Consider the following 15,960-nt stretch of genomic DNA (forward strand, 5'->3'; position numbering starts at 1 on the left):
CCAGCTGCCTGGGATCAGTTAGCATGGCTGCCTTAATACCTGCATATGAGGGGCTTGATTTGTGTACCTGCTCATTTGAGCAAATAGTGCAAATCCTCACTGGCCCCTCTTGAGTACTAAGACCTGTAATGCACAAATTTCTAGGATGCTTATTCTATTTCCAACTATTCGTATCAGTGCAGCTGTACCCTCATTTACAGAGGGTACAGAGACTGTACCCTCATTTATGAGAAATGTGCTGAGGTGTCAGCTTCTTGGTTCTGCTGCTTCATTAGTCTTTTTGTTGTGGAAGGGGAGTGACACAGCTTTCCAGTTAATCAAATAAGCAGAGAGGTCATATACCTTCCCTGTGCTTACTTGAAGGTAGTGGTTTACTATGAAGTATACCATGTGTGGGCTCAACTTTTGCTATTGCTGTGTATTTACCTAATATTTAGGAGCTGGGCTCATGAAAGTTGCTTCTATCAGCTGTGTATTTCAAGTGTGGAGGCTGAAGCCTGTCTTGAATGACCAACAGTGTCACACCAATTGTTTACAGTTCTAGGTGCAGGATAGAGTGAGCCTGGGTTACTTAAATGTATGAAGTCCAAGCTCCTGTGCGCAAAACAAGCCTGGATAGAGCTGGCTTATCAATCTAGTTCACTTCTATATATCTCCACTGATAGGACTTTTCATTCGATACTTAATCTTGTACCTGCTTTTACTTTCTCATTGGAATTTCCCTTATTCCAAGTTGTACCTGTTGCATCTTGTTCTGCCCCTGTAAGCCTCTGCAAAGAGCCTGGCTCTATCCCTTCCCATGAATGAGACAAATGTAGACTCTTTAGTTTGTTCACACATTATTGAAAGCTGCTCTCATTGCCCTCTGCTTGACTTGCTCCAGTATGTCACCACCTTTCTTATATGGGGGAATATGAAATTGGATGTGGTCTTTCATGTCTGCTCTAACAGATGTGAGAGGTATGAGCAGAGGGTCAGAACTGTCACCTGCTGGCTCCACAGCCTGCTTTAGCAGCCTAGTCTTTGCTGCAAGGGTGTGCTGGCTTGTGTTCAACTTCTGCAATGCTACTCCCCAAACTTTAGTGTTGCTTTGGAGCCAACTGCCCCTCAAGGTTAAGTGGTGCTGGCAAGGTTAATGGAACCCTCACATCTCTGGCCTGAGAAAAGGAAGAAATGCCCATTTACACAGGCATTAGGCACTAGAGGGCAACAGGACAAGCAGGCACATAAGGCCTCAGTGACCATATGAATGTGGCTAGGGGCTAAAAGAGGATGCCCTTTTATTGCAGCTACAAGTGGCTGATGACCAAGTTCATTTTGGCTTAGCTCAGGCAATTGGATATCACTGTCCTAGGATGCCCTTTCTTAGGCAGGGCACTTAAGGTGACCTGTCTTCCCGCTTATGGAGTAAGCCAGTTTTCTCAGATAGCAGCAGCAGAGGCTGTAACAGCAAGTCACATTTTTTCTAGCTGAAGTACATGCAGTTAAGTAAAAACTAATGTGTTAGCAGGAATGAGGAACAAAATAGCTGTACAAGGGATAGATAATACTGTTTCTCTTGCGAGATCCAGGCACCACTGCTCAGAAAAGGTTAACAATAGGCCCTGCCTCCCCGTTGCACTGACCTTCACAGGGCAGTGGATGCTCATCCCTTATATATGTGGAATTTAGGTGACCTATGTTGGACTCCTGGCATCCTTATGACAGAAGACCTTATAGCCTGTATCACAGTAATCTAGAAACTTCGAATTTGAGGTGAACCTTAATACTAGAACTGACTTTGGTACTAACAAAGCAACAGGCCAAGTGCTGAACTATGGGTTTCATTTTCCATAGATGTAAAAAAATCAGCAGTTGTTTCACAGCACCTTATTCTAGCTGCCCCCTTCCCTTCAGTTTTGAGGGCTTTATATGTTCATTGATTGTATAAAGTTTTTTTTCTTTAATTCCAGAGATGCTGAATTCAACCTCTTTGTTCTCAGCTAGATGAGCTTGTTAAATGGCATAAACAATCATCAGGTACTCAATTAATCAAATGAAACTTTATTTCCATTAATTCCTATACCAACATTATGAAGTTTTTAGCTGAACAACTGATACACGTGTACAGCTTAAGCAGCTCTGAATGGAAAAATTACTGCTTACATCAACTTCAGAAGATAAACTCTCAAATGCCACCAGCTTTTTGCTGTAGGTTGTTTTAAATACCCTGCTTCTCTTGAAGCTTCAACTTTTGTATTAAAAACTGCAACCATGAGCTTTAAAAAATGAAAGCAAAGACAAATCTAAGAAATAGATTGAAGTATTCCACTGAGGTGGAGTCAGTCCTCACCTTCTCATAACTATTAGAAACATGTACAAATATACTATTTTTCTTAACTAGACAACTTTGAAAAGAAAGGGAAGTCTAACAACTCTTAAAGCCTCATCCTCCTACCTGAATTATTTAAACATTTGGTATGAATTCCTTTTAAAGTACTGGCAATGCAGAGTAGTGCTGCCCCTACTGTACCAGTCAATCAAGGTATATTGGTGCAGTAGACACTGAAGATTCTTCAGCCATGCCCTGCTTTAACTGCCTTTTCTCATGGTGTATGAAAGGGAGATGAATTGTTCCTTCTGCACTTGGAGGCTGGAGGAGCAAGATGATTTTGTGGAACTGCAGCAACCACCTTCCATCAAAGGGGCTGCAACAATGCAAGGTATGAGCCAATTTAAGTGCACCCTGGCTCCACTGCAAGAGTCATGAGGTATTGAGGTGATTTCATCTATGCCTAAAGCTTGTTCCTATTTCTGGAATCTGAAATGGAAGCTGTAACATACAAAATTAGGTTGTTCCTGCTCTGACTGTTGTCTGTCACTGACAAATGTGGCTGCTGTGACAAGCTGCTACTTTCCATGTAGCTCTGTTGATCTCAGCGAGTCAAAGGGCTCTGTCTGTGCCCCCCACTGCCCCTACACTGGTGGGCTGCACTTGCAGCATCCAGGCAGCATCTCTCTACAACTCCAGGCCAAATTTGTGCTGTTCTAAGACCTGCTTTAACTTATTCTAGGATAAGGCAGTAGCTGCTTCTTACAAAGCAGAGCATGCTGGTATGAAGAGCATTCTACTTGAAGAACAAAAGTGGTATCTGGAAAGAGGTGTCACTGCGTAATTTTGGGTAATACTGACTAACTGCATATTTAATCAAGGACCGTGACCAAGCAGGCATGCCCTCCTAGCCTGAAGGTGATACAAGCTATCCAGTCATCTGAGCTTTTTCCACTCAGCTGAAGAGGCACAGCAAGTGGCAAGACTCCAGACCCAATAAGGCTGCTGCACTAGAGACCACGGTGTCAGTTGTCTTTAACAACTCAGTTCTGGCTTTCTGTTCCTCTTCAGCTTCCTGTCCTTCTAGCATGTGGCCTCATTCATGCCATGCTGACCTAAATGGGAGCCTGCACAAAGTTACAATTCTGTGCTCAGGGCCAGCATTGTAACTATTTCCAGTAGTATCCCTTATGTTAAGTGGTGCTTAGCCTACTCCAGCACTTCTTGAAAGGATTTAGAAAACAATGAAATGCTGCATAGCCTCCTTAATATTGTTACTGTGCTTCTTTTTTCAAAAATGCAGTTATATCTCAGGCTCTAAGTCATATAAGGTAGGGGGTGAATGTTTCCTACTCTTATAAACCCATTTACTAGGACAGAGTATGTAATGTCAGACACCCTCTGCCATGACTTTGGCAAGTCCCAGAGCAGCAGGGAGCTGGAGAAGGACAGGGGTCTAGCTGGAGAAGAAAAGGTCTCCCTAGGTGAGGGGTATATCCAAATCATCTATAATCAGCAAGATGAGACAAGAACTGGGATTATTTTGAGTCAGACATCAGCAACAACTGCAAAAGGTCACAAATGCAGTGCTTTGCCATAGACAAATCACAACCTACTGTTGCATGTTACATTAAACCCCACAGGTTAACGTAAATATTTTTAGCACTGTTACACATCAGGAAACACATTTATGACATGCAGTGTAACTAGTGCAGAATCTGTAAGAGGGAGATAGTTCTGCTTGTGCAATTCAAGCAACATGTACACACCTCCATAAAATCACCTGATTTTAAAAGATTACAAATCTTAGACTGGAGTTGAGTTCCTAAAATTAGGTCACTGATTTGGTTCTGCTCAGACCATCATGTGATCTATGTGTTTTTCATCATTTATTTAAATGACCCTTAAACAATCTCTTGTTCTTCATTGGCTAGAAGGTATCAGTAAGAATCTATTTGTTTCATCATAAGTTTCCGGCTGTACTCATAGGCAAGGAACAGTGCCCCATTGGCCACGAATGCACGGATCATAGTTGGCGTTAGTCCAGAATACAAGGCAAGTACACCTGGAAATGAAACCAGAGCCAGTTAGCAATTTACTAAAGTGGCTGTCTGCATCAACCACTGTGTTCTTACCTGTGAAGGGTACTGAAGCAATGCTTCTGCTTAGAGGAGCATGAACACAGAGAGTTGAACTCAGCTGAGGTGTTAGCAGCTGACTGCAGTGGTACTGAATATTGATTTGGGAGTATCTAATGTTGTAACAGGAGTTTTACCATGTAAGGGCTTATGTTAGATGCTTATTTCAGCTATGACAAGCCTTGGTCATCAAAGATATGCTTGACAGTGGCTGTACCACAGCTGGCAAGGGGGCAGCAGGACTATGTTAGAGCTGTGCCCCAAGTCAGACTCCAGTTCTGATGAGTATCTTACCTAGCAACTGGGCTAGGATTCATATCTGCTGCCATGTATATTCTTAGACCCTCTTCCATAGTGCCTGATCACAGGCCTTTTCCAGAGAGGAGATGCTGAGGTAGATGCCTCAAGTTACCAGGCTGAATAGGGCTGTTGGATAAATCAATCCTCAGCCATATATTAACTTCTAGAAGTGAAGAAAACTTCTGCATGGAACTTACCTAGTTCCTTCAATTTTCATGTATAGGTTTGGTCACAGGTAATAGAGCCCATTTCTTTATCTGCTTTTAATGCATAGCAAGCTTCTGTTCGCTTTAAGTGAATCATTTCTTGAAACAAGAGGCAGGCCCCGATGCAGGAGGTCTCAGTTTCTAGATTCCAAGCTTTCCACACTACATGAAGTAGGTTATTTGTTTGCTAGGAACAGTTATTGTCTGTCTCTAACACGTTGTCACTGGACTAGGTTTCTTAAGTGATTTTGGGTATTGGAGGGTATAGATTTCAATCTGCACCCTTGTAGATTCAGTTGATCTGCTTGCATACTCACCTTCAGTTCTCACAACAGTTACAAATGTTCCCATAAAGCCTGCCTGTTTTCCAGCCATTGAAAGAACCTGAATTCTAGATTTGACACAGTCCACAGGATACACAGCAATCCACAGACAGCTGCCTCCGAAACCTCCACTTAGTAACAAAGGAATAGGACCTGAAAGTTAAGAAATGTGCTTTTATACACACCACAAGATTCACCAGCACATATGTAACATTATTTCATCTACAGGATTCAAAGGGAACAGAGGAACTTGCTTATGACAAAAGAGCAGTTTCTGTTCTCCCACTAACCTTTAAGTTAATTTCAAGCCACAGGTAAATTGTAAATCTTAACTAGAAACTTAAAGGTTATAAAGAGTGCCTCTTAGATTAGTGGCCATGCTAAAAAAGTATAACTCAGGATTCAATTTTGATTGTATTAACTAAATTAACTTTTTTAACACTTGTAATCACTTTCCAAGGTTGTGAAATGGTTTAGAGTAACAGTATATGATGTTACTAATCACATACACAGAGATTTATTTGGTACAGTAGAGTTATTTTGTGATCAGTCATTTCTTTCACGATGCACCCTGATTTTGTATTTCAGATCAGATGTTTGTAAACATATTGTTACAAGTCCAGTATGCATGCAGCAGACAAAGTATCACTGTTCAGTCTTTCAGCAGGAGACAGGCAATCTTTATTCTGGCATCATGATGTTTTTTTCATTTCTAATTCTCAGCCTCAGTGTTCTCTTACTATCATTGTAACTACATCTAATGGTCAGCATGCAGTTCAGCATATACTTGAACACACTGTTCAAGAGAATGCAGATAAATACTTCAAAATCACTCTGAATAGCAGTTGAAATGAAATTGTTCAGAGTTGTGTTACACTGTGGGGTCAGATATTTCAGCAGTTTTGTAGTGTTAGCTCACTGTATTCATTCTCTATTTATGATACATCCTGTTTCATTGCAAAGTGGTCACTTCAATAATTCATGACTATGTATACACAAAATGCAGCCCTCCATAATTAGTATGCCTCGTTTCCTTCATTTTGCATGTATTTTACAACTGTAGTGCATCATTAGTGTATCTTCAGGGAAGATATGCCCCCCTTTATGTTCCCCATGACAGCATGTTAAAGCCCACCTGTAAAAAAAGGCACCATACCTAATTCATCTTTTGATCTCCCAGAGGCAAAGAATGTCCGGCTCAGTTCATACCCTCCAAAGAAGAAGAAATAGCCTGGGACTTCCCGCAGCAAAGTGCTTGACAGGCCACGATAAAATCCAAGGGGACCATCCTTTTGGATAACACCCTTCACTACTGACCAAACTGTACTGAGAGAGGTTGGTCCAGTTAGTGATACTTAATAGCCAGATAATGAGAAGTTACAGAACAACAGGCAACTGCAGCAACAGTTAAGGGTGAGACCCATGGTGCAAACAACTGAATTAATGTAAGACTTAGAGCCAGATGCTGCTGCAACCCCTTCACTGGCATCCAGCTTTACTTGCACCCAGAAGGTCTGCAGGCTGTGACCCTCCCAGCCACAACTCTTGTCTGGTTATCAGTGTACTATAAATGTGGCACTGAGGCAATACAGGATTTGAAGAAACAATACACAAGAAAGGGTTTCAGAGATACTGAGCAGGGTGTATACTTACTTGTGTCCCTGGATTATCTTTCCTGACAACTGCATTTCATGCATGGCCTGTAGCCGGCACTTCACCAGCTCTGTGGGACAGAGGACAAGGGTGGCAAAGGCAGAGGCAAAGGAGCCTGCAGCAGCATTCTGTAGATCACTGCAAGAAAGAAACTGCAGAAGGTATTTGGGCAATGACCTTTAGTGCAGTTGAGCCACTGCACCAGCAATCAGCTTCCCAAACCTGTACTCTAAATAGCATCAGGAAAAACTGACAGTCTTGGGGGAAAGATTCTCAAGGGCAAAGGGCAATTACTTGAACCAGAGGGAGGAAAAACCTAGTTCATCCCATTTTCTTATACAACTGAAAGACACCCTTTTGACACCAGAGATATATTGCAACCTCTATCCTTTTTGCTGTACTTCAGTGATTGCAGCAAATAAAAGCCAAGAAAGGAAGATTTGATAGCATTTATGAAGATTTCCATAGACTTGTTTTACTGGGCAACTTTTGGTTACTAATTACTTCCTCAAAGAGAATAGGAGCGATACTCACCTCATACAGATAGATGTCAGTATTTTTAAATTCCCCTTACCAATATTAATAAAGGCTTTCAGTGGAAGATACTAAAAAACTGAAAGCAGGCACAATGGATCACTGTGATCTTTGTATGGATGTGCTGCTATGAATGCAACCATGTGAATCAGAGACAGCACAAACATAAACCACACCACCAAACAAGACAGCACTGTCATCTGCAGTGACTCAGTGTTCTAAAATGGGCTTATTTTGTGATCATTTTACACATACCACAAATTCTGGGTTGCTAAACTGCCAGGACTCAAAAGGCTGGTACTCCAGGGCCATACTGCTTTATGATGCATTTTAAAGAGGCTCCTACAGACACTGGTGTGTTGGACAGGAGCTGCATAATGGCAAAGAAGTGGAGCATCTCTTTCAGAACCCAGGAGTCAGTGCAGCTGAGACTGATCTCACTCCAGCAGCGCAGAAATTCTTTCCATCCAAGGGAGATGTTTGCCCTGTGCCCAGCAGTTTGATACATCTATAGTATCAGAGATTAAAGCTACAACTTTTCACCTTGAAGCATCACAGAACTCAAGTTGTGACATAAAGCAAAGCTTATGACATTCAGATATGGCAGTAATGAGAAGTTTCAAAGTGGAAGAAATCAGTAACTGCCTGCAGAGCAGCAAATGGAATTTAGCACTTCTCTTTCCATTTTGTTGTCTCACTTTAGCATGAAATGAAATCTGTTGGTTGGACTAAGCATATGTTAAAAGATAAACAGAATTTAGCATTTCTCTCTTCATTTCTTTTTTTTTGTGACTTATGCCTCAGTGACATGTATTCCTTTAACTGAAAAATATTTTATAGTTTGTCCTTGTTTTGCCAGGCTTCATACACTGACCAGGGTATCCCTAAACATGCAGGCTAGACAAGCTTTTTTCCAAGCCATTCAAAGGTATGAACTGAAAAGGTAACTTAAAACCAAAATATTGTGGCTGCTTTTGAGCAAACAGAAACGTTATAAAATAATGAAAAAGTGGGAAGCAGTTGCTTATACATGGGTAAGAAAAATGATCAGGTTCACTTCAGTTTGTGACTTGATGCATTTTCTTCTTCAAGTTAAGATAACAGTGACAGTTTCTAAAAGAGCAGAGGCAATGAAGGTAATTGTAGTTTTTTACTTGGCATGTCTGGAAGTTAGCCAGCTTGTCAGGGCTGCTTCCCTCCCCTACAGAACACTACAAGGGCTGCTTGACACTTCCACATTAAGAATGGGTGGGGATGTCCCGGACAGACCACATATTCTCATCAGGGCCCTGCTGAAGACCATGTCAATACAATTCTCTCTTACATGTACATCATAAGGTGCCCCCAAATTGATCCAGATGAAGAGAATAAGAAAACAGCACCAAGGGAGAATCTTTCAAGTAGACTTGAATTCTTTAATGTTTTGTCCTAGCACAGCTCTGCAGTCACGCTATTTGACCTTGAATCAACAAGGCATTAAAGAGCCATCTTGGATCTAATAAGCACCATTACCTGACCAAGGAAAGAATGGTGAGATGCTAAAGGTGCTTGCTATTGCTACATACTCAAATTCTATTCCCATTCTATATCCGGCTCCAAAGACAGAGTAGTACTGTTTCAAAGTTTCCTGCACTACCTTCCCTACGTCCAGCATGACCATGCTGCCTCAGTCACGTGAGGAGATGGTCCTAGGACCTCTGCACATTTTTGGTGTACCTCCCAGGATGATCACAAAAGAAGGTGATGAAGTGAAGCATATTGCTGATAGGCCTACCTCCTACATTTTAGTGGGTAGGAAAAAGTAAAGGGTTTGTAGGCTGAGCAAGCTTTTGAACCTTAAATAAATACATTTTTAAATGCAAGACAATATTAGAAAAGTGCCCTTTCCCCTTAGTATGCCTCCCTGTAAGAAGAGCCACTACCTCCCCTGCAAAATCAAAACAACCTAGATATTAAGGGAATACTAACTTTCAGGTGTTGCAATGCTCAATCCCACTGGTAAAAATGTTCCAGGTCTTTAATACTCCAGTTAAGCTGTGATCATCTAAACCAGCCAGCTGCAGTGACTGGTTAGTGGACGGCTCTGTTATATTAGACACCCTATTGTCACACAAAGGCCTATCTTCCAAAATTTACTACACTGTACCCTGTCAGAGGAGAGCGTGGGACATCACTTGCACTCTGACAATACAGTATTGGCAAGTAGCATTCGCATGATTGTTTATTTATTTCTTTATTTTAGAATACAAGCCAGATATTTATTACTAACCTGAGCTTTGTTTTCCTGTCTACTCCAACAATTCTTCTCACAATTTGTTGGCAAAACCCATAGCACATGAACAGAACGGAGTTCTCTGCAATGTTGGCTACAAGTGCTGGTGTGGTTCCCTTGTAGAAGCCTCGAAACCCCACTTGCTTATAGGTTTTGACAAAGCAGTCAACAAGTCCTTTGTACATGTTGGGGAACGTCTGCATCTTCACCTTTGCAGTGTCAAAGGGCTGGCCAGTCACCACGCAGGCTGTCCCACCTAGGCAAGCAGTGGAAGTTAACAGGGTGGCTGAAGGTTATCACAACTGCAACACCTCTGCTCGAGCACCAGTATTAGGAAAATCACACAGAAAGCAAAGATTAATTAATTCCCTGCAGGAAAAGACAAATGCACTGATTTTAGCACAGTGGCATCAATTGTCACTAGTGAATTCAGTTACCTTAAGGGGGAAAAAAAAATCAGGCAAAGGAGCAGTAACAGCACGATTCTCGTTAAACGTTACTTTATCTCATGAAAAGCAAGCATCTAAATGAATCAGCTCCCTTTTATAAACTTGTACTGAATTAGAGGTATTGTACTGCAATCAAGTCACTTGTGTCAATGAGTTAAGTTTTCCTTTGCCCATTAATGCAGTGGTTTAGAAGCCATCTCTGATTTTACATTCCAGTAATAACAAAAAAATCCCAACCCTGAAAGATTAGTAATCAAGTGATTCCTCCAGGACAAGAGGAACACTGCTGAGAGTGCTAAACTGATCATACATAATAAATTGATAACCAAAGACTCAAACCCTTTACTTCAAAACTCCAGATGGCTCTTAAGTACGTTTCTTTCCAGAGACTGGAAGAAAGTGTCAAGTATAAGCTGAAAAAGGGCAAAAGGGCAAAGTTTCTCAACATGTTATCTTTTCCAAACTGAACTGCAAGGTCAATACCCTGAAAACTTGTGCGATATTTCCATCAATGTCATCAATAACCATTTTGCTCACAGTGCAGTGTTCTTCTGCAAGATCTAACTCAATTCTGTAGTTTCCAGGAAGAGCTATGTTACACTTTTTCAATAAGAAGCAGTGTACAGTGATAGCAATCTATTAGAAGCAGATACCTGACAGGAAGCACATGATAGGTGTACCTTATATAGGGTTCATGGCTTTGTTTTTTAGCAAGAGAGAACTGTACTAAAACATAAGCTGATCTTTAACCAAAGCACACACCTTAAATTGACATGCACATACCTTAAATTATCTGTAAATGCAGATAACAAAGTACGTGAAATGGAAACAAATGTGTGAGTCCAATTAGGATTAATTCTTTGACTTTTAAGTGGGGAGAAAAGTAAGTGTTTGTTTAACTAGTGTTATTTGCAATCCATTTTATGCTTTGAAAACACATCTGTATAACATTGTTCTTGCTTCTCTGCAAAGAGGTACTTCAGGCCTTTGAGAGAAACTCAGGATCTAGCTGCCATAAAACCTCATTCCCAACCAGATGGATCATTAAAAGCTTCAGAGCAAACCATGCAAGGAAGCATGAGGAGTTGCCTGCTCTGGAAGGATAACCAAGGAGAAAAGCAGTTGGCTCAGACCAGTAACACCCATGTAAGCTTCAAATGAAAAGCAGAGCTGGGAAGGCTCAGCCAGTGTTATTTGCAGGGAAATCATGTAGACATTAATCTACAGGACAAATGCTAGGTTCCTGTAATAAAATAATGGCTGTTGGAAGATGTTCAGGGAAACTGGGAATGGTCTTGGAAATGTAAAGCTGAAAAAATTGGAGATGACAGAATGGCTGTTCCAAAAAGGCTGTCATTGCAGTTGGCTCAAAAAGCCTAGTAAACTGCAGCAATGAACTTTGTAAGCGTCAAGATAAAGACCAAGAGTCCTATTTATTATCTGAAATATTAGGAAAAAAATAATTCTTCCAGCCAGCAGTAAAGAGTCATAAAAAACCCAACCCAACTACAAAATGAAAACAAACCAGAAACCCAAAAATGTAAAATCTGTTTGAACATTCATACAAGTGTGGTCCTAATAATAACATGGCAATGGTGGGGAAAAGAGTCCTACTGAATCAGAGAAGGGATTAGAGGTTGCTTAGATCCTAGGCAAAGGCCTATGACACACAGAAAGCCAAATGACTTATTTGTTCTTGTTCAGAATTTGCTTGCCTCAATATGTCATTACTTATCAGGTAGTCAACACTGTATCTGGAGAGGAAGGTAAAACCAGGTTATGCATTTGCTGGAGGAACGAGCTGTTTGCTTACTTAATTACATTTTCTAAGGAGTGCAGAGAGTGCCCCACTGGACTTGTGCTGTTATCCCTTGCTTTCTCACTGCACTGTTAACCTCCACTCTGAGAAATGACCTCAAATAACTACCATTGAATGCACTTAACACCATTAATACTGTCATATTCACAGCATTAACACTGTCATAAAGACTGTAATAGTTTTTGTATGGGAAAAAAATCCATAAAATTATCTAAACTGATTACAATAGTAAATTAGACAAATCCTGCACCTTTTCCATATAAACACTGTCAGCTTAGAAATGTCAAAAAGACCCCTTTTCCCTGGCAGAATTCAAAACTACATCCCTCAGCCACAGACATTACCAACATGGCAACGTCAGTGAGACAGTTGCAACCATTTCCACCCAACTGGTCCAGCAAAATTTTACAGCACAGACTAGACTGAAGCGGAAGTCAGCTACTCAAATCCATCATCAGTTCTATTACTGAGCTTCACAGCTTTTAGAGATTCACACCAGGATGTTGTCTGAGCCAGAAACTGTTCAGATAGCCTCTTGTCCCTTTCAGTTAGGGAGGGTCCCTGTGACAAAAGCAGCACCTCAATCACTCACACACTGACTTCCTTCCAAAACTCTATGAATACTCTGAATGATTCTTAAACTTGTTTAAGTAGGAGGACTTAAAGCTCCTTCCAAAAGATGATTAGTCCAAGTAAGGTGTGATGTCTTCTTCGCTGTGTGGCAGGAGTTTCACCAAGGAGGAGCAATAGGGATACAGTTAAAACACTCGCTGAGGTCACTGCTTCTCCTCATATCCTTAAAACACAGAAGGTGAGGCTTTTTATAGCAACTGGAAACTGCTTTTATATTTCTCAAAAGCATTAAAACTGTCTCTCAGAAGTGTTGTGCAATTAAGTTCTCTCCAGCATTACCTGCAGCACCTGCTGTGAGGTCAATAGCAGCCTGAACAGCAGAGTTGATCCTCATGCTTCACACTTGTTTATCAGTTACTTCAGAGCAAAGTCTCCTGTTTCGTGGTAGGTATGGAGATACTTGTCTCCTGATGGAAGAGAAAGATTAAACATACACAGTTCACAATAATGTAACAGGCAAAAGCATCATAGGAATGCTTTCAGATCCACTCTTCCATTTAGAGACAGAAAATGGTTGTGCTCAGGGATGAGACTTAGCATATTTGTAGTTTGACCAATTTTGTTGCATTGGGCAGGTCTCCTGAAGTATCACTGCCTAGCTTCAGCTTACTTGGGCTTTCCAGCTTCTTATCTCCCTGGATCTCTCAAATGAAAGCAAAGGGTACATCCAGGGAACAGTGCTGAGAATTACTTTTATATTGGTTATAAAAGCACAGTCTTCCCTTAGGTGTCTAAGGCTGGAATATTTCATGCCTGTCTCAGCTCCTCACCTATAAAGCAAAACAGAGGATGTCCTCTCCTCATGGTGAAGAGCAGCTAAGAAAACTCTACCCGTGATGATACAGGCACATTAGGTGGCTTTCAGAAGAGGAGTAGAAAGGGAATGTACATGAACATCTTGAATTGTGTCTGGCTGTCATGTTCCTAGTGCAAGTCCCCCCCCCACCAGAATATTATAAATAAGCATTACATCTTGTCTCTCAGGAAGGCAGCTGGAAAGCAGAAATACAAATGTGACACTGAAATAAAACATTCAAATTAATTCAGTTCTCAAGTTTGCAGCAAGACATTTTCACTGGGCAAGCAGTTAAAACAAGCTTATTTATCTGGGGTAAAATAACTCAGCCAAAGAGCTCCCACTGTTTCAGAACCATGCTGCTGAGTGACACACTTCGCTGGCGGTACTGTCAAAAAGCTGCATGAGTCTTAAAACCCACACAAATAAACATGTGAATTAGTGCCTCATTGGCTTTTAAGCCTGTCTTCAAGCACAGTACATCAGTAAACAGAACAATTTTCACTCCTCTCCCTACTGTAATGCTTCTTTTGAAGCCTGTTACCTCCCAAAATATAGTTTGGCATAATATGAATGGGAAACATAATTCCCAGTAGGCACAATGATAGAATCATAAAAAGACACATTGTATAAACCACAACCTTTGTAAAAGAAACACTTGAATACAACCAAGGCTTTAAGAAAGCCTGTCTCTAAACAGATTTATTATTCTTGAACATTAAAATATACACCAGTAGGTCAAATACTGTCATTCAGTGACTTTACCCATCCAATCTGTTACATAAATATAAACATAAGGAGTTTAAAACAAAATAAAACATTGTTCTTTGCAATAAATGGTACTAGCACATGCAATTTCACAATTGTGGCTTCAGATTTGAACTGTTTTGTTACTGACAGCACAGCACACTAGATGTTACTTCCAAACAGAGGCTCCAAGGCCCAATTACACTTTGTTATCCTATACATCTCGTTAGCGTTCACCCTGCACTCTGCAGTTTTGCTCCTCATTTAGGGGAAAAAAGCCCAAATCATCGAGACAGACTTTGAATGAAAGGAATTACTCGAGAGCAACAGTTGCCTGTGCCCAGTAAAATGTACACTGCTTTCATCACGCTGAGTGCTTATCGACTCATGCCAGTCCCCAAAGAGAGCACATGCCAGATCACTCACAGGAAACTTGGCAGCAGAAGGAAAAAAGTATATGCCTATAAAAATATGGACCTTTTAAGAGACAGGAAAGTTTAGTTGTCTGATCCATATCAGCACAGTGCCACTTTCAGAAGATTTAAGTCTTAGTCAAAATTAAATTAGTATTATATAAGTACATACCTTTTTTCCCCTGTTTGCAATAATACTGCTATATTAAAAGTTGCTTGTAGGTAGAACGAGGCAGCAACTGCTCTGTTACTTCCAAAGCAAATCCAAGCGTCAAAACTGGAAACACAGAAGCATTAGTTAGTGTAACAGGTCTGGCAGAGTCCTCTGCCCGCCTATGTTATTTCAGCCCCAGATGCTTCCCTCTGCGGATGCACTCTCCAAAGACCGAGACGCACGCAGAAGGCAGCGCTGCTCCTTGCAGCAGCCCGCGTGGGCAGGCCGTAGCTCCGCTTCCCAAGGTCACAGCAGGCCGGCACCCCGGCGGCAGCAGCAGCAGCCGGGCTCACCGCGGGATGTCACACGTGCAGGCGGCGGGAGCGCACAGACCGCTCCCGGGCCACGCCGCCAGCTCCAGCCTTCCTTAGGGAGGAAGGCTCAGGACTCCCGTTCCGCCAACACGCGCCCGTTTGGAGCAGGAAGCCCCGGCCTGCGTTCGGCGGAGGCCCGCGGTGGCAGAGCCCGGCTGACCCCGGCCCGGCGCCTCTGCCGGGCGGCCGCGCACGCAGCCGCGGCTGCCCGAGGGGCCGCGCATCGCCGAGCCCGCGGCCGCCGCGCCTCCCGGGCCTGCCCGCGCGCTCCCGAGCCGCGGGAACCCTCCGGGCCGGCCCGCCCGAGGAGAGGGCGAGCCCGCTGCCCCCGGCCCGCGGCCCCCACTCACCCGAGCCGCCGCCCGCCCGAGCCGCCCCGCCGCCTCTGCCCCGAAATAGGCGGCGATGGAGGCGGCGCGGCCCCGCCGCGGCCCCGGGGAAGGCGCGGGCCGGGCAGGCGGCGGGGCTGCGTTCTGTCTAAGCTGGGGCTGGGCTGTGTTTCGGCTTACTGAACAGGATGCAACCGAATTTATGAATTAAAACCACTTCTTTTTTTTTTTTTTTTTTTTTTTTTTAATTTTTTGGTGGTTTTGGTCTTTTTTTAAAAGTTTTTTTTTTTATTTTTCTTATAGTTGGGTGATTTTGTTGTTATTGTTGTCGGGGTTTTTAAATTTTGTTTTGTTTTGTTTTGTTTTGAAGGATTTATTTAGGAATTGCGTACCCTGAAATAACAACAATTTGTGTATACAGAGGAACTGCTGAGACTCCCGAGACACTCTCCTAAGCTGTGCTTTCATGATCCCGGTTTTTCGGATCTCTGAGGTGGCATATAGTGGCC

At 42.3% G+C, this 15,960-nt stretch overlaps 1 protein-coding gene across 6 annotated transcripts; it reads right to left on the minus strand.

Annotated features, from left to right (window-relative positions):
* Window positions 1–2,023: 2,023 nt before the first annotated feature.
* SLC25A15 (solute carrier family 25 member 15) lies at window positions 2,024–15,614 on the minus strand. Of its 6 annotated transcripts, none has more exons than XM_069011619.1 (8): window positions 15,473–15,614; window positions 14,767–14,871; window positions 12,918–13,045; window positions 9,735–9,993; window positions 6,932–7,069; window positions 6,435–6,604; window positions 5,273–5,431; window positions 2,024–4,376 (listed from the first exon to the last, which is right to left on the minus strand). In XM_069011619.1, the coding sequence occupies exons 3-8, from the start codon at window positions 12,970–12,972 to the stop codon at window positions 4,252–4,254; spliced, it is 906 nt and encodes a 301-aa protein (XP_068867720.1). In that variant the 5' UTR covers window positions 12,973–13,045; window positions 14,767–14,871; window positions 15,473–15,614; the 3' UTR covers window positions 2,024–4,251. The 6 variants fall into 6 exon arrangements, with proteins under 6 accessions (XP_068867720.1, XP_068867739.1, XP_068867745.1 ...); XM_069011638.1 differs by lacking the exon at window positions 15,473–15,614 and adding an exon at window positions 15,102–15,303; XM_069011644.1 differs by lacking the exon at window positions 15,473–15,614 and adding an exon at window positions 14,991–15,090.
* Window positions 15,615–15,960: the final 346 nt, after the last annotated feature.

This window comes from Aphelocoma coerulescens, chromosome 1 (genome assembly GCF_041296385.1).
Source record: "Aphelocoma coerulescens isolate FSJ_1873_10779 chromosome 1, UR_Acoe_1.0, whole genome shotgun sequence".
NCBI lineage: Eukaryota > Metazoa > Chordata > Aves > Passeriformes > Corvidae > Aphelocoma > Aphelocoma coerulescens.

Coding starts and splice junctions, on each gene's coding strand:
- SLC25A15 (XM_069011619.1), bottom strand. CDS start 12,972: ATGAGGATCAACTCTGCTGTTCAGGCTGCTATTGACCTCACAGCAGGT. Junction 7,070..9,734: donor GACAGGAAAACAAAGCTCAG/GTTAGTAATAAA, acceptor TCTTTCTTGCAG/TGATCTACAGAATGCTGCTG. Junction 6,605..6,931: donor AAGATAATCCAGGGACACAA/GTAAGTATACAC, acceptor AACCTCTCTCAG/TACAGTTTGGTCAGTAGTGA.